Genomic DNA, 25584 nt, shown 5'->3' with positions numbered 1-25584 from the left:
CGCTGCCGTCAGACCATCGGCTTCTTGTCCATGTTGATGCTCTCGTACACTTCAGTGGTGTGATTGGTCAGACCCTGCAGGGGTGAGAGGTCAAAGGTCAAAGTGCATTGCAATAACAACACGCTGCTACGAGCATTTGTCCTCAAAGTCAAAGTGTGATGCATTTACTTTGCTGACAGCCGGGTAGGTGAGTATATATAATAAATAAATAAATAACAATGTTCTTTACCCTCTACTGAGCCTTAAGCTGTCACTTTTCCATCATGTGTCTTTTTAAATGTCTTTTTAATCATTAGAATGAGAGGTCTCACCGCATAGATGCCTCCCACAGCGGGCTGCTTCTGTGGGACCGAAACAAAACCATTTAAAATAATAATATTTTTAATTTCAAAATTAGAAAAACACAGCAGATGTGTGGAGAAATATATGATGTTTGAGGACAGAGAATTAAACGGTCATTTTGCACGCATAAAAAAAATAAAAAATAGCAGGAAGTGGGACACGACACACATTTTGTGTGTGATGAAACGCGGGTGGAAACTGTGACTGTGTGTGCGTGTGTGTGTGCGTGCGTGTGTGTGTGTGTGTGTGTGTGTGTGAATAATGTGGGTCGGTGGGCAGCTCTGACAGGAAATGACAGATGGAGGTCGGCTTCAAAGCAGAACTACCACTTTAGAGGGTGAAATAACAAACAAAACAACAAACATTTAGTTTTTAATAAAAGCATTAAAGAAAACAACATTTTACCAGCACAGGTCAGTAAACCACAACTCATATTTAAGCCCCTCCCCCTCCCCCACACACATAATAATATAGAACTTAAAATGTTTACCGCGGGGGGATTGGCAGGCGTTTTGTTGGACGAAGTGATCTGTTTAAACATAATTCATAAAGCACTTATGATTGAGGGATTCACATCATATTCATCAGGAAGTGTACATTATTGACCTTTTTGATGTAATGTTCAAAACAATAAAAATAAATATGAATAAAGACTTATATCAAGGGAGTAACGCTCATTTACAACAGAATGATCTATATTTCTATACGATAGCGGAACAGAGTTTTTTTTTTAACAAAACTTGTAAATATACATATTTTATGTGAGCGTTATCATTCTAAAAGAGCATTAACAACCATAACAGTTCTGCACTTCCTCACACTCATCGTGTGTGTGTGTGTGTGTGTGTGTGTGTGTGTGTGTGTGTGTGTGTGTGTGTGTGTGTTGGTCTTACCCTCATTCTGCAGTACAAGGCGGTGAGAATGACACCGTAAAGGATGAGAATCCCGTCCAGGACGTAACAGATGTTCATGTCTCCAACGGCCTGTGCACACAGAAAACACACCACCGCTAACATCACCATCGTCATCGTCATCGTCATCGTCAGTGCTACAGGTGTGCAGGTGTCTTACCGGCTGGGCTGCAGGTGAGGTGAGAGGGTCGTCGGGCGGAGAGCTCCAGAAGAAGAAGCCGCGCAGTGAGATCTGAGAGCAGAGAACAGGAAGTCCGGGGCGCTCGGTCCGCGTTGGTTTGCTCCTCTTCTTTTTGAGCTGTAAGAGCCACACGCCGACCACACACACACACACACACACACACACACACACACACGGGGCAAAACAAAGACGACGTGTCAGGAATAAACGGTTTAATAATGTTGGGAAAAAAAGGCCAATCACACTTTACGAGCTACGAAAGGAGGAAAATACGAGAGGAATCTACTTCTTTTTTGTCTTTTTTTACAAGCCGCTTGTTTTTCAAAAGTAAAAACATTGCATCGTCATAACTTAGGCACCTTCAAAATGATAGAAAAAATAATGAATAAAACAAAGAGAGAGAGAGAGGAGCTCCAGAGAGGAGCTCCAGAGAGGAGCTCCAACCACACGTCTGGTTTGGGATCTTTTGTTGAAATGCATTTAAAATAAAATACAGATAAAAAGTCATAAACGTCAGCTCATAGTTTAACTACAGCTGCCAGTTCAGGATTAAATTCCTTATGCGTGTTTATTGTAAAAAGAAAAGAAGAAGAATAAACCCATTTAAGCCTGGCATCAAGAAGCCGACATCTGATCCCAGGTCTGTAGTAACCGGTGTTCTCGTTGGCTCAACGCTGCACCGTGATATTAAATATTAAACAAACACGTCAACGATGTGGAAAAAGGAGAAAAACTAAAAAAACTTTCACCGACGTCTCAACAGACGTCAGACTTTATTCCCTTTCAGAGCAAGCGGGCATATTATTTTATATTCTTTATATTTTTCATGCTTTTCTGAAGCTTTCTGACTGCGTTTACTTCTTAAAAAGGTTTTTATCGATTGCTTCTTCACACGTTTTGGTTCTCATTTAAAATAAAAAGACATTTAACGGGTTTCCGTCGTGATGAAAAGTTCCACCATTCTTGTTCCATCCTCGGCAATTCAGATAACAGCCGTGGTACTATAAATACATTATAGTGGAATATATGTATGGTTGTGGTACTATAAATACATTATAGTGGAATATATGTATGGTTGTGGTACTATAAATACATTACAGTGGAATATATGTATGGTTGTGGTACTATAAATACATTATAGTGGAATATATGTATGGTTGTGGTATTATAAATACATTATAGTATAATATATGTATGGTTGTGGTACTATAAATACATTATAGTAGAATATATGTATGGTTGTGGTACTATAAATACATTATAGTAGAATATATGTATGGTTGTGGTACTATAAATACATTATAGTGGAATATATGTATGGTTGTGGTACTATAAATACATTATAGTAGAATATATGTATGGTTGTGGTACTATAAATACATTATAGTGGAATATATGTATGGTTGTGGTACTATAAATACATTATAGTGGAATATATGTATGGTTGTGGTACTATAAATACATTATAGTGGAATATATGTATGGTTGTGGTACTATAAATACATTATAGTGGAATATATGTATGGTTGTGGTATTATAAATACATTATAGTGGAATATATGTATGGTTGTGGTACTATAAATACATTATAGTGGAATATATGTATGGTTGTGGTACTATAAATACATTATAGTGGAATATATGTATGGTTGTGGTACTATAAATACATTATAGTGGAATATATGTGTAGTTCGATAGACGGCCTACAGATTAAACAACAAGTGGCCGGGCGGCAGGAAGTGATGTCATCAAAGCCACTTTTCAAGTTAATGGTTCTTTTTAATATCCGTCTGATTTAGCCAATCCAAAAGGACGCTCTGCATGCATCTATAGTTTTATTATTCTCAATAAAATCACATGAAAATATCCCAAAAAAGGACAAAATAATCTATTGATCGTGCTGAAACCACATTATCAACCCGATATGAAACCAACAGCTGCACTGGGAGAGATATTAATGTAATTCTCACTAGCTCGCTAAAAATAAGAGTCCATCAATGGCTGTTATTATTTAGGCTCATTTCTATTTTTTATTTTAAAAAGGTACACGTTTGTAAAGTATATGCATGTCAAAAGAATTGATTTTCAGTTTTTTTTTTGAGAAGCCAGAAAATATTGAAAACACGTCGTTGGTCTTCTGGTATATTTTCGCGGGGTTTGTTGACAGTGAGAACAACACCAGGCTTATGCTTTTACATCCATACGCAGGTGAAGTAAGCCGCTTAAGATCGCGTGATAAAAACAGGCACCGCTGGAGGTCTTTGTGTAGTCTTCTTGTTAATAAAAAGAAAATGCCAGTGTAGAATGAAAAAAACTAAAAAATAATATTTAGACCACCGTGATCAGAGAGTCTGGAGAAGCTCAGGGAACGATCTTCTCTTTACAGTCAGGTGAAAAGCACACGGCGCTACATTCTGCGAGTGTAAACACACTTTGATATAAAAACCCGTCCTTGTCATGCGACCGGCAGCAGAGAGGAAGCTCCAGACGCGAGAAAAGAGGAAGTGACACGTGTGACGTAATCCTCCTCTTCCTCCGCCGAGTCAGCGCAGTAAAAGTAGTCCTGTGGTTACGGATGAGGCCAAAAAAGAGAGAGAGAGAGAGAGAGAGAGAGAGAGAGAGAGAGAGAGAGAATAAGAAGAGTGTGGTTTTGTTTTTCGTGAAGAGACAAATGCGTCACGGCGAAGGCATCGGTTTAATTCCAGGTTTCAACATCGAGCTGATCACAGTTTGACGTCGCAGCGTCTGTGAAGAGGAGTCGGACTCTCCTCGAAAAGGTTCCTCCGTCCCACAGGGGGGGGGGCGAGGGGGTGAATTATGGGATGGGAGTCGTGGACCGCGTTGACCCCCCCCCCTCCCGACTTTACACCGAGGTCTCCGACTGCAGCCTCATGACGAACTTGTGGCTCTTCGGGTCGACGAACTCCTCCCCGAGACGCAGGAAGGGGAGCGGCGTCACCGTGACGACCAGGGAGAAGTCCAGGCGCCGCAGGGAGAAGACGAGGCCCTGCCGCAGGGCCGAGGTCACCGGCTCCTCGCTCACCAACGTCCACTGGCGCCCCCTGCCGGTCTGCTGCTGGTACTGCACGGTGGGGCCGGGGGAGAGGTATCGCTCCAGGAAGGCCTGACGTGGGAGGAGGAGGAGGAGGTCAACAAGGATTTTAAATTAAAAAAATCAGTTCTTAAAAGTGAATGTATTTTAATAATAGCCGCCTCCACCTTCGGCGTCATGTTGTGCGTGATGCAGAACTGCAGGTGTGTGAGGATGCTCTCCATGCTGTGGAAGGCCTGCTGCCGCGTGGTCCTCAGGTACTTCTGCATGGCTCGGGCCATCGGCGCGAAGATGGCTTGAGCCGCCTCCCGGGGATCCATCACCTCCCGGGGGTGCTTGGGGGACGAGGCCACTTCGTCGTCGTGGAGACGCTTGATGTGCGTGAAGGCCTCTTCCACCGCCACGACCAACCTGGAGGGTCAAAGGGGGGGGGGGCGGTTACAGACCCAGTCAGATGTGTGCTTATCTCTAGAAATGACTTAAAAAAACTGAAAATGTCAGTTTGATTATTTGTCCATATTGAGAGTTTGAAATATCTTATTCCATTTGGCTATTTAACCTTTATTAAACCAGGATGACCCCATTGAGACTGTTAATCTCATTTACGATGGGTGGCAGCATAAAAGTTTAACCCAAGCGACACACAAAAAATATATATAATGTCGAGTTATTATACGGTATATCATTAATTTAATACAAACATGTTTTACATTTAAAACTTGTTTAAGAAGAAATAAAGAATAAACTTCTGAAGAAAATACTGTGCAACACTCTAAATTATAGCAACAGCATCTCATCGCCCCACAAATACAGTAATATATTTGTGCTAAGCTAATGTTAGCTGACATTATTAGTCAGACTTCATCGCTGCCAATCCCCGTCACATCCCCCCGGTATCTGAGTGAAGCCCCCCCCCATGTGTCTGAGTGAAGCCCCCCTTCCCCCCCCCCCCCCCCCCCCCCCCCCATCTGACCTGGCCTTGCGCTTGCGGAGCCGGCGGTCCATCTCGGCCTCCTCGTAGTAGAACTCGTTGTGGGAGTTGTCTCTCCTCCGGGCGGCGGCCGCTATCATCGCCCGCGACTGGCCCGAGGAGTTATTGGTGGTGCTTTCTGCCGGACGACACATGCAGAGGGGGGAGGAGTGGGGGGGTTAGCAGGTCGCACCTCGTGAGGCCCGAGGCGCACGGCATCGAACGCGCGTAGCGGTGATGTTTTTTTTTTTTTTTACCGTCCAGGGAGTAGACCTTGAAGCCGGTCATCTTCTTGGACAGGATGGACTTGGGCAGGTTGAGCAGCGCCGGGTTGAAGACGGAGAAGTCGCTGTAATATCGGTCCAGCACCCAGACGGCCGCCCGCTGGACGCTGAAAACACGATCAGTAAGTACGGGTACACACACACACACACACACACACACACACACACACACACACACACACACACACACACGCCTCACTGACCTGAGGTGGCCCACGTTGTAGAACTTGCTGGCTCCGTCGGTGCTCCGGACCACCTTGAGGCAGAAGGCCGGCTGCAGGTGCCGCACCTCCAGCAGCACCAGGGCCAGGTACTGAATGAAGAGGAGCGCGTCCACCAGCGAGGCGGCGTACTCCACGATGCCCCTGTAGTCCCGCTCCCGGGGCTCCAGCACCCGCACGCCGTAGAACAACCAGTACGACGCGATGAAGAGGAACACCAGCACCATCAGCAGGCAGCGGAAGACGAAGAAGCGCGGGAGGGTGGCGCGGGGAGGCCGGAGGAACAGCGCCCAGGAGGAGATGAGCAGGACCAGGAGCTTGAAGGCCAGGGAGACGTAGAGGCCCTCGCAAGGCGTGCCGCAGGGCTCCAGGGCGTCGCGCCACAGGACCTGCGGCAGGATGAGGAAGGCCAGAGGCGTGACCAGGGCGAAGAAGCTCAGGCAGCCTCCCAGCGCCGGGCCCACGAAGCGCTTGCACTGCAGCGGGGTGGACTCCTCCAGATCTTTGGTGACGCGGGTCAGGTCCTCGTTGGAGACGCTGTGTTCCGAGGTGCCGGTGACCACCGTGGTGGTCTCGCCCCAGTTGTCATCCTGTGAGACGGAGGTACAGATAATCGAGGGTCACGAGAAAAACAAGCTTTTCTGCAGTAAATCTGACTTTTATTTGACTAGATAACTGAATAAAAAGAAGAAGCAGATCTGGTGAAGCGCTTTTAGATTAATCGAATAACTTGTGAGAATCTGTTCTGCATCAAGGAAGAAACTCAAGATGTTTATATGACATTTGTGTTTAGGATGCAAAGAGTCTGAGCGAATATAGAAGCTTAGAGTCTAAAAGAAAACCATTAAAAATAAAGAAAAAGTCAAAATGTTGTTATATAAGAACTCAAGAGACAAAAAACTAAACCATATTTAAATGAAAGCATTGCAACAACCATTTGAATAAAAAAATAAATGTTATGGGGTAAAAAGCGGCGCGAGCGACTGACCCGCTCGTCCCCCCGTGTCGACTCGGCATCGAGCAGCGGCTCCCCGGGAGTCTGGATGGTGACGGATTTGTCTCCGCGGCTGCTGCCGTCTCGGCTCTTGGAGCGGTGCCGGTCCCTCCGGTCCCTGGAGGACCAAAACCACGTCAGACGGGGGTCACTGGACTAATGTTCTCTGGCTATAATTAACCCGATTTATCGTAATCAGAATCGAGTTATTCTGATTTGTTGAACTGCTCTTGGTTCCTGCTAATAAAGTCAAAAAGTTTGTGAAAGCAGTTAAATTACGACTTCTTGTGAGATTTGATTAATTCAGGTCCCCCGAAAAAAAAACAACACCATAATAATTTGTATGTACGTTTTTCAGTAAAAAATAAGAATGAGACTGATTTAGTTTTTCATGCTGAATTACTTATTTACAAGAAACACTTCTGTCATTTAAATCAACCAATCGATTAGTCTCTGATCGAGCACTTATTCCTTTAATATTAAAAAAACACATCAGTCAAATTAACCACAATTAGCTATTCCTTCTAAATACTCTTGATTTGTGCTTCCACGTGAATTAAAAACGTCGTGTTAGACCAACCTGTGCTTGCGGGAGCTCCGCGAGTGGGAGGACTTGTACGAGTAGCCCGAGTACTGCGACTCGTTGTCCATGTCTCGGGTCGGCGGCGAGCGGGCTTTGCGAGCCCCGCCTCCTCCTCCTCCTCCTCCCCCCCCTGTGCCCCGCTGCTCGCCGACTCCTCCCAGCTGGCTCTTGCGCTCGGAGATGGACTTGGAGGTGAGGACCAGGGGCAGCTTGAGCAGGTCAACCTTGCTCCGGAGGGAATCTATCTTGGAGGGAGGTGGGAGGAGGAGGAGGAGGAGGAGGAGGAGGAGGACGGTGGGTGGCAGAGCTCAGGCGACTGGGACCTGGAAGAGGAGGCAGAGGGAGAGCGATGCTTAAAACCTCACGTCCGGTATCCACATAAGATAAGATAAGATAATCCTTTATTAGTCCCTCAGTGGGGAAATTACAGGATTACAGCAGCATTGCTCACAGTAATAAGTAAAACAAGTAGTATAATAACAGAAATAAGATAAAAGAGTAAAAAACAAGAAGAATATTATATATACAGACGGAGTAGAAATAGAATAAAGTGGATAAAGTGTATAAAATAAATTGTAAAAAATTTTTTAAAGTACTTAAACATATTAGTATTGCACAACTGGGCTAAAGTACATGCTATCCGGTCTGGGTGAAGATCCACGAAACTGACTCAAAACACAAAAAGCAGTCAAAGGTTCAACATGATGTGACTAGAAAACACAGAACCGCCTCCCTCGTGTCATCACGGACCAGACGGAGACGGATGCACTCACAGCTCCCCGGGGGGCCGTTTCCGAGCTTCCTTTTTTTTTTTTTTTTTTACATCACGCACTGGCGGCTTTGATCGAAACAACTTCCTCCACGTCTGGCAATTAAAACGGGACGTTTGCAAAAATGGTTTTAATAAGTAATGTTTAGGACGTAAGACGATGAAATATGGCGGTAAAGATACAGGTTCAATGTGTGCCGATGATTTTAGAACTAGACTTAAACTTAAGAGTTTTAGGGCCGATGCCAGCCTTTTTATTAGATCCAGCCATGTCGATCATTAGAGGTTCATCAAGAGTAGTGATCTCTACAGTTTATTACTCTTTTTGATTGTTTTGTTGCATTTAAAAGTTGAATATCTTCATTCGGGGGTTTAAATGTGTGTTGAAACTGTCGTTTGTTTTTGTTATTGATCGATTTGTGGATGACTTTGTGTAAAAACACAATATAATAATGATAATAAATACAGGGTTACACAATTGAATAAGTGATTCCCAACGTTCAATGTCAATCAAATGAACAATTGGACTGTCTGGATAAATGTCGTCTTTGTTTCTTGCTGTGATGCAAAAGAATATGAATGAATTTAAAATCTCATTAAAAAAAAAAGGGAGAGAAGCAGCAAATCCTTTGAGTTCAGGAATGAAAATGGCCCAAAATTTAGAAGCATCGGCACAAAGAAATAGTCCCTCAAAAAGGCCGCCGGGGAGTCGAACATCTCCAGCGACTCGGTTTGATTGTAAATTAAGAGGCCCGTGTCTGTGGTTGTTGACACGTTGACCCGGTAAACCGAGCGAGGCCTCGTCTTCCGGGTTAATCGTCTGCGCGGACGCATCTGCTCTCGGACACAATGGCGTCCGCGTTGCATTACTCTGCGTTTTCACTAAAAAAAACACAAAAAAAACTCTCCCCGTCTCACATTCCCTCCCACACTCCTCTCGTTCCCCGGGGAAACGGTGGGGGGGGGGGGGGGGGGGGGGGGGCTCCGTTGCCATGGCGATGAAAGAGGGCGTTCGGGCCGGAGGAGAATCGGAGGTTTGACAGTTGCCGTGGAAACCTGACCTCACGCCGCCCTCCGCGCCGAGAAAGAATCGGCAAAATATTTTTTGTTTTTTTAAAAGTGTCGGATTGGTTGCATGCTGGGTAATTGATTGTTTTGTTTTGTTTAAAAGGGGGCGGGGTGACCGCTCGCTGGCTTTTCATTGGACCTCTGGTGGAAACTGAGAGGGCCATCCCTGTCTCACGGGGTCCTGGTCCATCCCAGTCTCACGGGGTCCTGGTCTCACTCAATGTGGTTCATATGCTCCATCGACGCCTTTGTGATTGAAACTCCACTTCCCCTTTTACAGTTTTACAGTCTCACATTCATATTTGGTCCCCCCACCCCCCCACCCCCCATCAATGAAACCCCCACTAAGTCCTACCAGACGATGATGTGGAACCCTGCGGCCGGTTCCAAAACCTCTGAACCCAAATGAGTACCAGGCTCCTCCGGCTTTTATCTTTAGGCCGAGGAAACGAGCGTCTTATGTACGCGCTCGGCACAAAGAAATAGTCCCTCGAAAGGCCGCCTTCAACGGTAAGCACGAGTATCCGCCGCCTCGTAAAAAAATAACAATTAGGCAATTACAAGCAATACTGTATGACAACCGGAGCCCTGCAGGGGGGGGAGGGAGGGGGGCATATAACGTTAGATTTATGCTTGCAACTGGAGAATTTAGCCCAACAGGTGAGGTCACCAAAGACTAAAGGTTCCTCCTGCTCTCCTTTTGCAGGACTGACCTTTCAGCCTCTCATGACGTCGTAATGCCCCCCCCCCCCCCCCCCCCCCCCCCCCCCCGTGATGAGACGCATGTGGAACGAGAAGCTTTTCAGAGCGGATCTCAATCGTGAAAAAACCTCACGTCTTTCAAGAGGAGACAAAAGCTTGACTGGAGAAAAGAAACTGGTTTGTAATTCTAGCCACTGGTAACGGGGTAACTCCCAGTGGTTTGGTAACTCTATGATAAAGTATAGTATAGTTGGCCTGCTTATGATGCGTTTGGTGACATGTCATTGGTTGTTACTGCAGCTATTTTATATCTTTTTTTAAAAATCATAAATCTTCTGATTCTCGGGACGAGTCTGAGAAAACGACCCTGATGATGTCACGGTGATGTCATCAACTCCTTTAGCAGAAAGAGTTTGTTACAAAACTGGACAGGTGTGTTTACCGGGCAGGTAGGTTTCTTATTAAAGATGCATCATGGGAAATGTAGGAGACATTATGGATAATACGCGCATTTGCTTTTTCCGCTGCGAGTTAAAAGGAGAAGAACGATATACCACTCATACGGTAATTGTGTAGCTGGAGCTAGCAGCGAGTTAGCCTAGCTTAGCATAAAGACTGTAAAGGAGGGGAAACTGCTAGCCTGCCTCTTCTGCCCCAAAGCCTTTGTAAAGCTCACAATAAACACATTAGATCTCGTTTTAAAATCAGTTAATCCACACAGAACAGTGTAACGAGTCAATTTGACGCTTTAAGTGGTGGATGTGTGTGTGTGTGTATGACTTTTACTTGGCGGGGGGATCAGTTGCCTGGGGGACACCGCGAAGACCCAGCCAAGAAACAGCCGAGCACGCGCCCCCCCCCCCCCCCGGGAAAGAAAAGTTAATTGTTTTTGTTATACTGCGGTTATTTTGAAGATTAAACAAATGTGACATGAAACGTGTTAATAAGTGATTTTTGGAGGCGCTGCTGCTGGGATTGTTTACCTTCTGCCAACACACACACACACACACACACACACACACACACACACACACCACACACCACACACACACACACACACCACACACCACACACACCACACACACACCACACACACACCACACACCTTTTCTCTCTAAGCTAACAGGCTAAAGCTCCAAAGTTATTCATCCAACCAATAAGCATATTTCCCCAAACTGTCCGGTATAAAACCCCTTTTACCTGGTCCACCGGGCCTTGCGTTCCTCTCGTGTCCCACACCCCGACCCCAGAGCAGCACCGGCTTGAACCACAACAGTCAGTGAGAGTACGACGGAGCGCTCGATCCACAGGGGTGTGGTCCGCCGAGGAGCTGGATAAGGTTTCCCATTCATCCCAGTGTCCTGCGACTTAATGAGCGTCACCCGGGATCCTCCTCTTTAAAAAGAGAGTTCAACTAAAGCGCGAGCGTATGCCTGAACACGAGTGACGAGCCGCCGTGTATCTGCTGCTGTGGGATTCTTCGTGGGGTGGTTTAACTGGCTCGTTTCTCCCCGCCCCGGCCTAAAAAAAAAAGTATGAGTCAAAAGTATGGCTTCTAAAAAAGAAAAAGAAAATGACCTTTGTTTACTTCACGCTCCGGGCTGCTGTTTTTTTTAAAAAAAAAAATAGAAAAGAGTTTTCCCGACAACGGGCCGGTTCATCTGCGTGGGCTGAGATTAAGAACAGCAGGGATGTCAAGGGCCACGCTTCTTGGGGGGTGGGGTGGGGGGTAAAACCATTAAATAACTATCAGCTGAAGCTCATGAGATCTTAGAAACAAACCACTGACCTGAAGCCAGCTAGTATTTACTACAATCAAAGCATTTCAGAGAGATACATCTAACTTTGTATGTAACCGTATGTGTATAACTTTATAACGGGTTAATACTGACGTAGGCTTTGGATGCTTCGTAATCTGGTTCACATATTTAAATGCACGTTTGCTTTTTATGTAAGGAAAGTTATTATTTGGCTTATTTATTTTCCTAGAAAGAAAAGCTATATTTATTTAATAGGTTCTGTTGTAGGAGCGTTCCACTCCTCAGTGTCCACCAAAATGATTTATGTCCCTTTATTTGGTGTTTAAATGCTATTTTTTTTTCTAATCTAATGCCTCCTGTTAACTATGTAAATGACTCTAAAGTTTTAAAGTCAGAAATATGAGGATGAAATGGTGACGAATTAAATAAACGGAGGGTAAGTTCACGCTGCTCAATAAAAAAAAAAGCAAGAAAGAAAATGCAGGAATGTTGCCGTGAACATGCACCACGTCACGCATTAACAAGAAAGCAGATGTTGGATTTTACAGCCTCTTTTTTCGCCCCCCCCCACCACCTAAAAAGACACAAAAATAAATAAATCAAGCTTTCATCCAACGCTCTGAGCCCCCGAGACAGCAGCTGTCAGGGTGGGAACGCTAGCTGGGAGGACCAGCTCGGTCCAACAGCCATTTGAGGCCAACTGTGAAAATAAGGATGCACACACACACACACACACAGCGTCCATCAGCCGAAGAGGCTCATCACTGTGCCAGGGCCACACACACACACACACACACACACACACACACACACAGGGCTGACCACCACCCACCGCTGCCTGAAACGACATCAGTAAAACCAGCAAAAACAAGACAACTGCTACTGTCAGCCTTCGTGCACACATGGCCAACAGACCGGAGCAGGTGTGTGTGTGTGTGTGTGTGTGTGTGTGTGTGTGCCGATCCTACAGGATATGGTTGAATCAACAGGCCTGTCCTTGGGGCAGCGCTGGGTGTGAAAGAGACCCCTACACACAATCCATCTTCATATCCAAACAAAGTATTGAGGGGACAGGAAGTGGCTCGATGAGATAGACGTGGATCGGATGAAGGACTCTGGTCCATTAGAAACACAGACACACACACAGACACACACACACACACACAGACACACACCTCTGGTAAACACAAGATGCAAAGCGCTGATCCTTGTGGAAAAAGTCGATAAACTCGTATGGATTGTCGGTTTCTTGCGTCGGTTTTGAGAGAACTGCTTCGGACTCCGAGTGCGATCCAATTTGTGGTTCGCTAGGCATTTAAAACTGACATTTGTAAACCTCAATAACAACAACAACAACAATAACGTGCCTTTCAATAATTACTCTGGTCATACCAGATGATCTACATTGGGAACTATTTTATACTAAAATGGAAAACAGCCCCAACACTGATCCCCTAAAGAGGATGTAGGTTTCAGCTTTTAAATCCATCTACAGCTGAAATACTTATTTGGTTTACTTATGACAACAACAACAACAACCTATTGACTAACTAACATGTATTTTGTTTGTGTCTAGATTGCGATGATGTGTCATATCATTGAATAGCAGCTTCTAGTCTCAGTAACGCGTGTTGTTCAGGACTCGATCACAAACTGAACAAAACCATCGGACACACTGAGAAATGTGAAATAATGTAAAAAATAAAATAAATAAAAAAGCATACATTGGGCACTAAGCCATGCATGAATATCCCACAATGCATTGCAGTAGTCACAAAAACAGACAAAGGCGGACAAGTACTGTAAACCTTCTGGGAGACCGACGCGTCTCAAACCAGCGAGGAGGCTTCCAGGAAGTGGCGCGGTGACTACCACATCAGTTCAGAGCAGGCTTGTTCGTGGTTACTGATATTTGTATTTGTCTCAGACCGCAGGAATAAATAATATATAGTTCCCCTTGAAGCATAAAGACAGACAGAACAGCCGTACGGAAACAATTAGGATAAAGTGGGTTATGGGTCAACATAAAGTGTATATTATATATATATATATATATATATATATATATATATATATATATATATATATATATTAGGTTTTTAGGTTGTTAATTTAGGTTAAAACATGTCTTCTGCTGGTCCCCAGCTTCTTCAACGTGAGGATTTAATGCTTTTATCTGTTTTATATAGTTACACTTTAATATCTTTTTGTTTGAAGTCACCTTTGACTATAGTGGGACTTGTTGACATTTTAACTGACTTAATGATTACAATAAAAAGAGTTAGTTAATTAAGGCCCTACTGGACATTATTATACATAACATCCAGTGGTTCTCCAACAGGCTGTTGTCTCAGAGCCCCCCCCCCCCCCCCCCCCCCCCCCCCCCCCCCCCCCCCCCCATGCGCGTGAGAGCCTACCTGAAGCCGGCAGGTACGCGCGGCGCCGCGGGCCTGTTGCTACACTGTTTCACTTTGGAGGCTCCGACACATTGTAGCTCGGGCGCGGTAACGTGGATCCGTACTGCAGCGACACACACACACACACACACACACACACACACACACACGCACGCACACGCACGGTCCACGCCGAGGGGCGGACTCACTACCGGGGGGGGGGAGAGAGAAGAGTTCTGCGAACCGACAAAATGAAAGAGATAGATAAAAGGAGGGTGTTGCGGTTCGGTAGGACAATGGGAGACTCCCAGGCCCCACTGGTCGCGTCCCGGTGCCGTTTACCCCCCCACCCCACCCCACCCCACCTAAAAAAGAAAAGCTCGTGCTCGCTCTTCCGCCTTTGCTCTTCTTCTCCTCCCCGACGCAGTAAATGAATGGACGCACTCACTAACGTCCCAGCAGTCCTTGAAGCGAGGAGACACACGTCCGAACCCGTCGGCCTCTACAATCAAACTGGACGCTCCTGCACGCGCATCTCTCTCTCCTTCTAGCGTTCACGACACTCTTCCTCCGCAGACCCGAGGACAACAATAGCGCCGACGAGGGTTCTAAAGTTCCCTGCGGTTCCACAAGCCCCCCCACCCCCCCCTCCTCCCCCAAAAAAAGGGCAACCATCGCGTCCTGTCGACTATTGTTTGGGGGAAACCGGAGAGCTCCGGCGGCCCGAGTCCTCCCGTCTCCTCCGGCGTCTAAAGCGGCGCGCGCAGCCCCCCCAACGCCGGCAGCATTTCAACACATGTATTCCACACACAAAAAAAATACTACTTACTTATTCCAGATTGTCCATTCAGGGTATTTTTCTCACTTTCCACTTTCTTTCCACTCAGCCGTAGCACCGCGCGCCCCGCCTCCGCTCCACTTTGGCCCCTCCTCTGCCCCCCCCTCCCCTCCGAGGGGGAAGGGAGGGGGGGGGGGGGGGGGGGGGGGGGCTGTGAAAACTGTGTGTGTTCAGCCACAAAACATCCATTACCTACCACACACACACACACATCTTCCAGAAACCTCCATCATCACGAGCTGTCTGTACAGTTTGACGTGCGTGGAGCTGCAAAGGCACGCGCACGTGTGCAAGGAGACGTTCAGATAGTCAAAGAGATATTAGAACGAGACACCCTGGCCTCACTATTTATATTTATGAGATATAAACCACTGCATATAAAGTCGATGCGTTAATGTCATGCTTTTCCTTTACAGCTCATATTTATTTGATGGGATTTAATGGTTTGTTTCACGATGTGTCGTCAAGTAATTTAAGAGGAGACACCTTTTAACACACACACATATATAAATAAATAGATATATAATCTTGTTAATATGACTTTCAAAGTTTCTGCAAGTTTCATTAAAATAATTAACCATCCTTCCACACTACAGGTGTTTTTATAATAAATAAAACACGTTTTCTTTAGTCATTTTGTTTCCATAATTTCTACTTCTGCCCACTCGTTATGAAGGAATAATAAATAATGAATAAAATGTACTCGCCTTTTATTATTGAATCGCATTATCCGTCTGATTTATCGCTGCAGGGACAAACCAAAGGAGACCTCAACACATTTAAACCTCTAGAATGAAAGAACATTTTAAAAAAAAAGTAATATTAAATGTTTTTTAAGAGTTTTTATTTCAGAGCAGTCACAAGATGACAAAGACGTATTGAAGTCCTACACTAAACGAATATGTTTAAGATCAGAGCTTTACCTCTTTAATCCTCAAGAGGAGAAACCGTTTGATTAGCTGCTCACAGCTCATTGACTCACTTAAGGGGTCAAAAGGTCAACAGGCCGGGCACCGCGGGTGTCATGTATCTAAAGCGGGGCGTCGTCTTCTGGATTAAGGCGCTGCGCTAAAAGAGACAATGAGATTAGGAAACTCCTCCTCTCACGCACATTAAAATACATTTTTTTTTTTAAATCAAGAAGCTTCGTAGCACGTCTCCATGACGACCCTGAGAATGACCTCATCCTCTCTGAAAAGACGGATGACATCACTCGTTGGCGAACAACCAAAGAAAAACTGGAAAAGAAGTTTATTTCTTCACCGGTCGTCGAGTCCAGACATTAAAATCACAACAGGAAAATAAAATAAAATCAATAAACACAATTTAAGCCGTCTTTTTTTATTTGTTATTGTTTGTTTTTTTTAAACCTAGATACCATGAAGAGAAACCTTTTGGGTTGGATTTGAAGATTTTTTACGATATGAGATAAAAAGTGTTATTCTTCTTCTCCACACACATATCGCCGTGTGTGACGTTGCAGTGTAGTTAATGCGTGCATATAAATATTCAGGATCGTTGTCAACAACCTAAAAATGAATACCCAAAAATACTTCACCACACGTGTCCAGATTTGAATTTAATTGACCTTAAATTTAATTACTTGTTCACCGACTCAAAAAAAAAAGAGGTTTATTCTTCTTGGAACTGATTGATAAGTTAACGACATCGACAGAGAAGACAGCTGCAGTATTGCACACGTCATCGAAATCCTCACAGTTCAAAACACACACACACACACTCGTTGTCCGTACACACAGACACACACACACACACATTTACATATTCACAATCGGAGAAAACGCGCTGAAAAATAATGCTTGATGTTTATTGCCGATTCCCCGTATTAACGAAACATCCTTTTTTCGACAAAAAAAAAGAAGAGAAAAACAAAAAGAAATATAAACACCGTGTCCACTGACAAAGGGTCTGAGCAGTGTTTTCTGAACCTGATGAGTCCAGATCCATCCGGTCCGGTCCAGTCCTCGTGTCACGTCTCACCTCGGTGAGTCCATAAACATCGTCGTCAAAACAAAAAAATAAACGGTGCTGCGTCTCACCGGTTGTACCTCCTCGTGGTGCGTCTGTCCATGTCTGATTGGGATGGATGTAGTTGTTGTAGTGGTGGTGGTGGTGGGGGGGGGGGTTGGTGGGGTTGGGGGGGGGGGGTGGTGGGCCGGCGCCGCCTCAGTAGGTGGCGTTGGCGGGCTCCCTCCCCGAGCTGAAGAGTATGTCGGCCTTGGAGCTCATGATGTACGTCAGCATCAGGGACGTCAGCAGCACGCCGACGCCCACGCCGAGCGTCAACATCTGGGAGGAGCCAAAGGAACGAGGAACATCACATTAAAAAAAAAAAACGAATTTATTACATCTTTTACATGTTGTGTGTGTGTGTGTGTGTTTGTGTGTGTGTGTTTCTTCTTCATAAGAGCAGTATTCATTCCTCTTGTTGACCATCTGGGGGGCCGTAGTAGCAATTATACTCATTCAACACATCGTTGGTATAAAAAAATATGAAATTAAAGTCTCTGTGTGTGCAATTTTAACAGCGACGCTGGCGCCCCCCAGTGGCAGACCGCGGGTCGCGCACCACCAGATGCGTCCGGGCTCCAAAGAGATTCGGCACCGCGGCGCGACGGGATGTTTTTTTAACGGTTAAAAGCAATCAGCGGAACGCTCCCGGTAATCGTGGCTCGACAGGTCCAGAAGATTTAGCCCAGCTGGGTATCTTGGGAGCCGCCTTTGAACACCTCGCACCCGTTTCATCTCCGAATGGAAACTCGAGAGCGATAAAAGAGGCGCGGCGGCGGGTTTCGTGTGTGATGTTGAAAAGGGAAACGTGCAGAGACTTGAACCCTTCTGGAGTGAGCTGATCCATCACCGTTAAGTCTGCTTTGTTGTTATTGTTGTTGTTAATAGAGCTCCTTTTTTGGGGAAACCCCCACTGCTTGACTGTGAAAAGCACACTGCATGTCTCTTTGGACATTTGTTGCAAAGTGTGGCTTTCTGTCAACATTTAAAACAAATCTTTTTAGTGCCTGCTCGTCATCGTGTCTTCCTCAGTACGATGGATCACTTTAAATTCAAGCCTGAAAGGTGAGTATTACAATGTTTTTTACAACTGTATACGAACTGAAACTGAATCGGATTATCACGAACCAACAATCACGCACGCATTTATCAACGGGCGCGCTTTTGAAATTGTGTGATCCACGTAACGTGCGATGCCTTCCAGCCTGCAGTCAGAGCGGAGGGCAGAACGAGGCCCCGCCGAGAAGACGCCGCGGGGCGGGTGAAGCCCAAAAGTTTACCTCCAGTTCGTGACTCGCCACCAGGAAGATGCGTCCTTTGATGGTCTTCCACCGCGACTCGGTCCACGTCGAGTAGTCTTTGGAGGTGTACTCATGCAGGTCGAAGGCCGGCGACAGCGCCTTGGAGAGACGGGCCGCGGAGCGCATGCAGAAGCCCACCCGCTCGGTGCTGTTGGGGGGCGCCGCGCCCTGAACCCACAGGTAGGAGTACATCTGAGGGAGGAGAACAAAAACACAATTATTAAAACACGTGTCAGACACTACAATTCCTAATATTGCCTTTATTCTATATTTATCTAGTTTATTTAATATATTAAACATTTTAAAAAGGTAAGAGTTGGTGTCACTTTGTCCACCAATGTTTTTATAAACTGCAGGTTTTAGGTTTAGCTAATAACATGGAAATGTGAGGGTTTCAGGTCACCCTCGAAAAAGAGATTTTTAATCTCAATGGGACTCACCTGGTTAAATAAAGGTTTAAAATTAGAGAGAAACAATATTATTCTGTTGTATGTAAAGCACCCCACGTTGCCCTGAAGTGGGTTTGAGTAAATGGTCGATCTAAAGAGAGATAATCTGCAACTATTCTCTATAACTAACTAATTAACTAACTAATTAACTAATACGATAAATCAACTGGTTTTAGTGCCTCAAATGTGACGACGTGCTGCTTCTCTTTGTTTTTAATTTAAAAATCACCTTAAATGTAATATCCTTGGATTTTGGACTGTTTGTCCAACAGAACAAAACACTATTTTTGTCTATTCTGATTTATAAAAAAATATATAACCAACGATAATTCAATTAATCAGTAAAACACTTGGTTGTTATACTAACGGATTAATCCATAATTAGATTTTATAATTAGTTTCAGCCAGATTTGAGCTGCGCATCGTGAACTTTGTGTTCTCGTGATATTAATTTGTCTCGGATCAAATAACCAAAACGAGTGAAAAAAGGCCTCACGTGTTTGCTCTCTTTGTCCTGCTCCTCCACCCTCTGGTTCCAGCAGTCGTCCTGGCTGACGTTAACGGTGCTGCCGGTCAGGTTAGCCAGCAGGTACTGGACCAGCAGGGTGGGCTTGCCGGGCTGCTGGGCCACGCCCACGTAGAAGTTCGTGGGCCGGTCCGCTGAAATAAGACGGGAGAAATTAAAGCCGGCGCACGTCCGTACGAGTCCAGTAAATAATAAACAAAACATCTGGACTCACTCAGGTGGCTCACGAGGTCCGAGGGGATCAGCTGCTGGAACCAGGAGTTGTTGGAGCGGACCAGGAAACCGTACAGAATCCGGGTCACCTGAGGGACAGGAAACAGAGAGGCGCCGTGTCACGTGACCGAAAGGAAGTAAATAACAACAAAACGCGAAGATGCAGTAACAACCAAGTTCATCGCCTCCTAAAAACAAGACGCGTTCTAGGAAAATTAAACGGGAAATTAAAACCAATATCGTTGCAAGGAAATGAAAGCACAACTTTTTTTAAATGCAAGATAATCTGCTTTTACCGGCATTACATTTAAAAATAAAATATATATATATATTTCTATTTGCACAATTAAAAAAAAATAAAAATCACAGATAAATGAATATTACAGTGCGGGAAGAGACAAAAAGCCAACTGGGCTTATTTGAAGCCTCCTCCGCCTATATAATATTTAAAATGTTACAAAATTACAAACATAAAATGAAAAATTCACAAGATAGACAACAAAAGAAAGAAAAGAAAGAAAAATAATGTAATTATATCGAGTCTGTGTAGGCAATTCTCACCGGAAGTGAACGAAGAAACAGTCAAAAAAAATATATATAAATAAAAACATATATAAATAAAAATATATATATATTTTAAAATCGTACCATTTGAGGGTCGGCGTTGATGCTGCCAAGCCGGCTCTCTGCTCCGCCTGCCTGGATGTACAGAGTCCGGGCGACCACGGTGGCCACCTCAGTCAGAGCCTGCAAAAGACGCGCCGAAAATCAGAAATTGAACGGGCGACATCAGTGAAGACATTTAATTCCGGGCGTTCTCGTGGTCAGTGGAATGACTGAATACGGCGAGCGTCGGCGATACCTTGGCGGTGTCCGTGACGTACTCGAGCTGCTCGTCCGGCGTCAGGTCCGGCGGGTAGGATATGTTGAGGTATTCGGCGTTATCGTACATACTCTCGTAGAAGCTGCACACGGAAGAGAGAGAGAGAGAGAGAGAGAGAGAGAGAGAGAGAGAGAAAGGTAAGTAAATTGACCACGATTCCCTCGAGGCAAACCCAGGTCCCGCGACGACGGCTGAGAGTGACGTGGTTGGTCGTGGATCACCTGTTGGTGAAAGCAGACCGGTGGTCCTCGATGACGACGCCGGGGATCGGCCGAGCTCGCAGGAACCGCTGGAAGGAGGAGGGCGGGAGGGGCTGAGAGAAGCCGGGCTCCTCCACCGAGACGTTCAGGCCCGAGGCGGCCGACTGCAGGCGGAGGATGAGCTTCTTCACCTGGAACGGGTACGGGACACGGTAAGTACCAGATTACCTCGTCCCAAAAGGTGTCGCGTCAGCACCGTGACCTTTGCCCTTTTAAGATGGCGCTGTACTCAAACCGAGCCGCATCTCCAGCCTTCCTTTGATGCATGTTTACAGTGTGTATAGTTGCATCTTATTGTGTTCAATGCATGTTTACAGTGTGTATAGTTGCATCTTATTGTGTTCAATGCATGTTTACAGTGCGTATAGTTGCATCTTATTGTGTTCAATGCATGTTTACAGTGTGTATAGTTGCATCTTATTGTGTACAATGCATGTTTAGAACATGTTAAAAGGTATATTGAGAACATGTTAAAAGGTATATTTAGACCATGTTAACAGGTATATTTAGACCATGTTAAAAGGTATATTTAGAACATGTTAAAAGGTATATTTAGAGCATATTAAAAGGTATATTTAGAACATGCTAAAAGGTATATTTAGAACATGTTAAAAGGTATATTTAGAGCATATTAAAAGATATATTTAGAGCATTTTAAAAGGTATATTTAGAACATGCTAAAAGGTATATTTAGAGCATATTAAAAGGTATATTTAGAACATGTTAAAAGGTATATTTAGACCACATTAATAGGTATATTAAGAGCATATTAAAAGGTATATTTAGAGCATATTAAAAGGTATATTTAGACCGCATTAAACGGTATATTTAGAGCATATTAAAAGGTATATTTAGAACATGCTAAAAGGTATATTTAGAGCATATTAAAAGGTATATTTAGAGCATATTAAAAGGTATATTTAGACCACATTAAAAGGTATATTTAGACCACATTAAAAGGTATATTTAGAACATGTTAAAAGGTATATTTAGACCACATTAATAGGTATATTAAGAGCATATTAAAAGGTATATTTAGAACATGCTAAAATGTATATTTAGACCACATTAAAAGGTATATTTAGAGCATACTAAAATGTATATTTAGAGCATATTAAAATGTATATTTAGAGCATATTAAAAGGTATATTTAGAGCATATTAAAATGTATATTTAGACCACATTAAAAGGTATATTTAGAGCATATTAAAATGTATATTTAGAGCATATTAAAAGGTATATTTAGAGCATATTAAAAGGTATATTTAGAGCATATTAAAAGGTATATTTAGACCACATTAAAGGGTATATTTAGAGCATATTAAAAGGTATATTTAGAGCATATTAAAAGCTATATTCAACATGTCTTGGAGCAGTGATGCAGGACACAAACCTCTTCATTGACGCTGCTGTTCTTCCTGGAAACGGGGTCGGAGTGAAGCCACAGTCTGGATTCAGCATGCAGGCCGACCTGAGGTCGACATACGGAGATATTAAACATGTAAATAAACATATAAACACAACTTGTGTCTCCTAACGTTGAGTATGAAAAAACGGTCACGGACCAAAAGTTAGCTAATGAGATTCTTAAATGTTTATATTATTGTTCAGATATCATTTATAAAAAAGGTACAGAACCCTCGTTATTGCATTGCTGCTGGTATTGACAACGTAATGTCTCTTTAAGTATTACTTATACATATGCACAAGACATAAATATACACACCTGTCCGACCTCCAGCACCGAGTGAATGTTGTCCAGGTCCACAGCAAAGTTATTCTTCTCCATATCATAAACCATCCTCGAGCTGCCGATGTAGTCGAAGGTTTCCTGGAGTCGAATAAAAATGTTTGGAGGTGCAACGTTAAATTTGGTTTGTTCGTCGGGCACCGCGGCGAATAATTCAGAGACCACGCGAGGCGACCGACCCCGTGAAAGAAGGCGTAGAGGATGTTGCGTGGGGGCGGGGCCTCCTGGGTGGCGTTCCTCAGAGCGTGAGCGGCCGCCAGCAGAGCGACGAACCCGGAGACGCCGCTCTCTGCTCCCGGAGCGATGTCGAAGAAAAAAGACCGGCTGTCCAACTGCAGGGGTGGGGGGGGTGGGGGGGGGGGGGGGGGGGGGAGAAAGACAGACAGAGAGAGAGAGAGAGAGAGAGAGAGAGAGACAGGGAGACAGACAGACAGAGAGAGGAGAGAGAGAGAGACAGACAGAGAGACAGACAGAGAGACAGACAGGGAGACAGACAGACAGAGAGAGGAGAGAGAGACAGACAGGGAGACAGGGAGAGGAGAGAGAGACAGACAGAGAGACAGACAGGGAGACAGAGAGAGGAGAGAGAGACAGACAGAGAGACAGACAGGGAGACAGAGAGACAGAGAGAGAAGAGAGAGACAGACAGAGAGACAGACAGGGAGACAGGGAGAGGAGAGAGACAGACAAAGAGAGAGAGGAGAGAGAGACAGACAGAGAGAGGAGAGAGACAGACAGAGAGAGAGAGGAGAGAGAGAGAGAGGAGAGTGAAAGAGGAAAAAGACAGAGAGACGAGAGAGAGACAGACAGACAGACAGAAAGAGAGAGGAGAGAGAGACAGACAGGGAGAGAGACAGACAGAGAGAGGAGAGACAGAGAGAGGAGAGAGAGACAGACAAAGACAGACAGGGAGAGAGACAGACAGAGAGAGGAGAGAGAGACAGACAGACAGACAGACAGACAGACACAGACAGAGACAGACAGACACCATTATTTTCATCCTCAAGCATCAGCTGATCTTTTGACTGATTAATAATTGAGTCAATAAAATGTCGTAAAAAAAATAGGGGAAAATTAAATAAATAAAATTAATTTCTGTCTCGTTCACAACGATGTAACACAGACAGAAGAAGAAATCTTCTCATTGGATGAGCTCGCCTAAAAAGGGCGGCGCCTCCATTTATGGGGTTTCGTACTCAACAACATAAAAGTACGACAAATATTTATATTTTAGAATATTTGCACGAGAAGCCGGGCACAGAAGCGCCGCCTCAAACCGGGTCTTTAGCTTCTATACTGGACGAGATCCGGCTGAAGAAACGTATAATAATAATGACAACAACAACAACAACAACAACAACAGTCAGTAACTCACCCTGGCTGCTGCTAGCACCACGCTCTCCCCCTCCTTGTGGCCCTTGGCCGTGTTGTTGAGAGGTCGAGTGGAGGCCCAAACATTAAAGTCACTCAACGGGTCGCAAACCATCTCTAAGAAAAGGGAACAATAGGGGTTAAACAGAACCTATTTTCTTGTATTTAAATGTGTAGCCTTTTTTTAAATGCCCCGTCTGTGTGGTGTAAATTCCCACCCGGGCTGAGGCTGAAGTTGATGTTATTCCTCCGCATGCAGGTGGCCGTGTCGGTGACGGCCGACATGTGGGAGTAGAGCTGCATGGCGCACAGCGGGTACTGGGGGGTGCTGCCGTTCCCGGCGCGGTTGTGGTCCATGTAGCACTGCGAAAGAGGATCGAGTCAGAACGCACATCGGTGGGTCTCGAACACAGCAACACTTCTAAATGTCCACGCATGCGTCTAGAAATTCATCTCTTTGAAGTTTTTGGGGCTCAAACCTCAAAAAGGTGCACAGAGGAGTTTCCCTCCTGCTGTCGTCTCGTCTGCGTCTCACTACTGCATTTTATTTATGTCTTTAATACATATAATATATTTCTATATTAACTGCACGGCAACTCTTATTCTATTTCTTGCTTTTTGGCTGTTTTTTTTTATGTTTTAATGAATGTTCTTTAATTGTTTTTAAATGCTGTTTTTCTTTTGCATTGTGTTTTGATGCATTTTAACTGTTTCACGTGAAGCACTTTGAATAAACCCTACAAATAAACGTTGCCTCGCCTCGGTCTAACCCGACATCTTATCCCAGAGGAGGAGCACCCACAATGCATCGGGAGAGCAGCTCCTGGTTTATGGGTTCTGATGGATCGATACCAAGAGCCCGGTTCGGAGTGCACTCCACCTCACCTGCCGTATGACCTGCGTGTCATTGTCCTCCTTCATAGCGAAGATGGGGAAGTCGAACTCCTCGTAGGACAAGCCGGTTCCCAGCGGGTTCCACACCGTCACGTTACAGCGGGCCATGGTCGGATCGTAGTTCTCCGTGTACACGCCTGAGGGGGGAAATGCACAACGCGCACGTCAGCAGCCGTGATGCTAAAGCAGGAACGTGGAGCTAAAAATGGGTCATTTTGACAAGTGAGCTTTTAAATATTGTATTCTTTTTTCTGTGTCAGTATATCCTAAAAAGTGGCGTGGTTCTGGGAGTAAAACTCATTTAATTAATTAAAGAAGCTCGTGGGTATCATAGTATTTAGAGCTGTCCATCAAAATGATGGATCACATTGGATTTCTCAGATCATAACATGCATTTTGGTGTAACGCCGAGGGTGGGTGGGGGGGGCATCACCACCCGTGTTCTCGTTGGGACAGCTGGTGTGCGGGGAGGTGCCCTGGGACGGGTTTGCGTTTGGCGTCACGACAGCGACGCCCGCCACCCTGCTGGAGCCGTTCTTCAGCTTCATCATGATGGATCTGAGAGGGCAGAACAGAATTACTGAACAACTACAACAACAACACACGATTTCACTATTTAATTTAATTATTTCATTAGAGGCTAATGGAGAGGCACTTCCTCTGCACGGTGTGTTCACTGTACCTGGTAAAGAGCGAGGACTCCAGGATAACCAGATACGGAGGAGTGAGACCAGAGTGCAGGACCCAGTCCAGGTTTTCCTCCGACTCCAGCACATGGAGCACGCCCACATTACCGGACAAATGGGCTAAAAATCCAAACAGAGGAGAATGGGGA

At 44.9% G+C, this 25584-nt stretch overlaps 2 protein-coding genes and 1 long non-coding RNA gene across 8 annotated transcripts in view; 1 reads left to right on the top strand and 2 right to left on the bottom strand.

Moving 5' to 3' along the window:
• The first annotated feature begins 1440 nt into the window (after nucleotides 1-1440).
• Nucleotides 1441-7230, top strand: LOC117746080. Its single transcript, XR_004611293.1, has 3 exons — nucleotides 1441-1553; nucleotides 5721-5862; nucleotides 5965-7230. It is a non-coding gene; the product is annotated as an uncharacterized LOC117746080 (long non-coding RNA).
• On the bottom strand, nucleotides 3193-15172 carry LOC117746046 (vang-like protein 2). Of its 6 annotated transcripts, none has more exons than XM_034554836.1 (10): nucleotides 15063-15157; nucleotides 12806-12952; nucleotides 11278-11598; nucleotides 7536-7861; nucleotides 6950-7073; nucleotides 5944-6551; nucleotides 5714-5847; nucleotides 5460-5595; nucleotides 4654-4897; nucleotides 3193-4558 (listed from the first exon to the last, which is right to left on the bottom strand). In XM_034554836.1, exons 4-10 carry the CDS (start codon nucleotides 7604-7606, stop codon nucleotides 4298-4300), a joined length of 1578 nt encoding a protein of 525 aa, XP_034410727.1. In that variant the 5' UTR covers nucleotides 7607-7861; nucleotides 11278-11598; nucleotides 12806-12952; nucleotides 15063-15157; the 3' UTR covers nucleotides 3193-4297. The 6 variants fall into 6 exon arrangements, with proteins under 6 accessions (XP_034410727.1, XP_034410725.1, XP_034410724.1 ...); XM_034554834.1 differs by lacking the exons at nucleotides 12806-12952; nucleotides 15063-15157 and adding exons at nucleotides 14255-14469; nucleotides 14682-15036; XM_034554833.1 differs by lacking the exon at nucleotides 12806-12952 and having other exon boundaries at nucleotides 15063-15172.
• A 1452-nt stretch (nucleotides 15173-16624) lies between these two features.
• The window catches only part of ncstn (nicastrin), a 10659-nt gene continuing 1699 nt past the window's right edge, over nucleotides 16625-25584 (bottom strand). The window contains exons 3-17 of the mRNA XM_034554812.1: nucleotides 25432-25555; nucleotides 25186-25307; nucleotides 24741-24886; nucleotides 24074-24218; nucleotides 23860-23972; nucleotides 22664-22816; nucleotides 22461-22565; nucleotides 22128-22205; nucleotides 20696-20865; nucleotides 20454-20556; nucleotides 20240-20338; nucleotides 19593-19680; nucleotides 19349-19512; nucleotides 18383-18595; nucleotides 16625-17381 (exon numbers count right to left, since the gene is read on the bottom strand). Of these exons, the coding sequence (XP_034410703.1) occupies nucleotides 17259-17381; nucleotides 18383-18595; nucleotides 19349-19512; nucleotides 19593-19680; nucleotides 20240-20338; nucleotides 20454-20556; nucleotides 20696-20865; nucleotides 22128-22205; nucleotides 22461-22565; nucleotides 22664-22816; nucleotides 23860-23972; nucleotides 24074-24218; nucleotides 24741-24886; nucleotides 25186-25307; nucleotides 25432-25555 (1946 nt within the window). The 3' untranslated portion in view covers nucleotides 16625-17258. The remainder of the gene's footprint in view (nucleotides 17382-18382; nucleotides 18596-19348; nucleotides 19513-19592; nucleotides 19681-20239; nucleotides 20339-20453; nucleotides 20557-20695; nucleotides 20866-22127; nucleotides 22206-22460; nucleotides 22566-22663; nucleotides 22817-23859; nucleotides 23973-24073; nucleotides 24219-24740; nucleotides 24887-25185; nucleotides 25308-25431; nucleotides 25556-25584) is intronic.

This window comes from Cyclopterus lumpus, chromosome 17 (genome assembly GCF_009769545.1).
Source record: "Cyclopterus lumpus isolate fCycLum1 chromosome 17, fCycLum1.pri, whole genome shotgun sequence".
Classification (NCBI taxonomy): Eukaryota; Metazoa; Chordata; class Actinopteri; order Perciformes; family Cyclopteridae; genus Cyclopterus; species Cyclopterus lumpus.
This window is presented reverse-complemented; position numbering and strand designations above follow the sequence as displayed.

Excerpts from the sequence above, each read along its gene's own strand:
- LOC117746046 (XM_034554833.1), bottom strand. The coding sequence starts at position 7,606 with ATGGACAACGAGTCGCAGTACTCGGGCTACTCGTACAAGTCCTCCCAC. Across the intron at positions 6,552-6,949 it reads CGACACGGGGGGACGAGCGG|GATGACAACTGGGGCGAGAC; the intron begins GTCAGTCGCTCG and ends TCCGTCTCACAG. Across the intron at positions 5,596-5,713 it reads CAAGGTCTACTCCCTGGACG|AAAGCACCACCAATAACTCC; the intron begins GTAAAAAAAAAA and ends GTCGTCCGGCAG.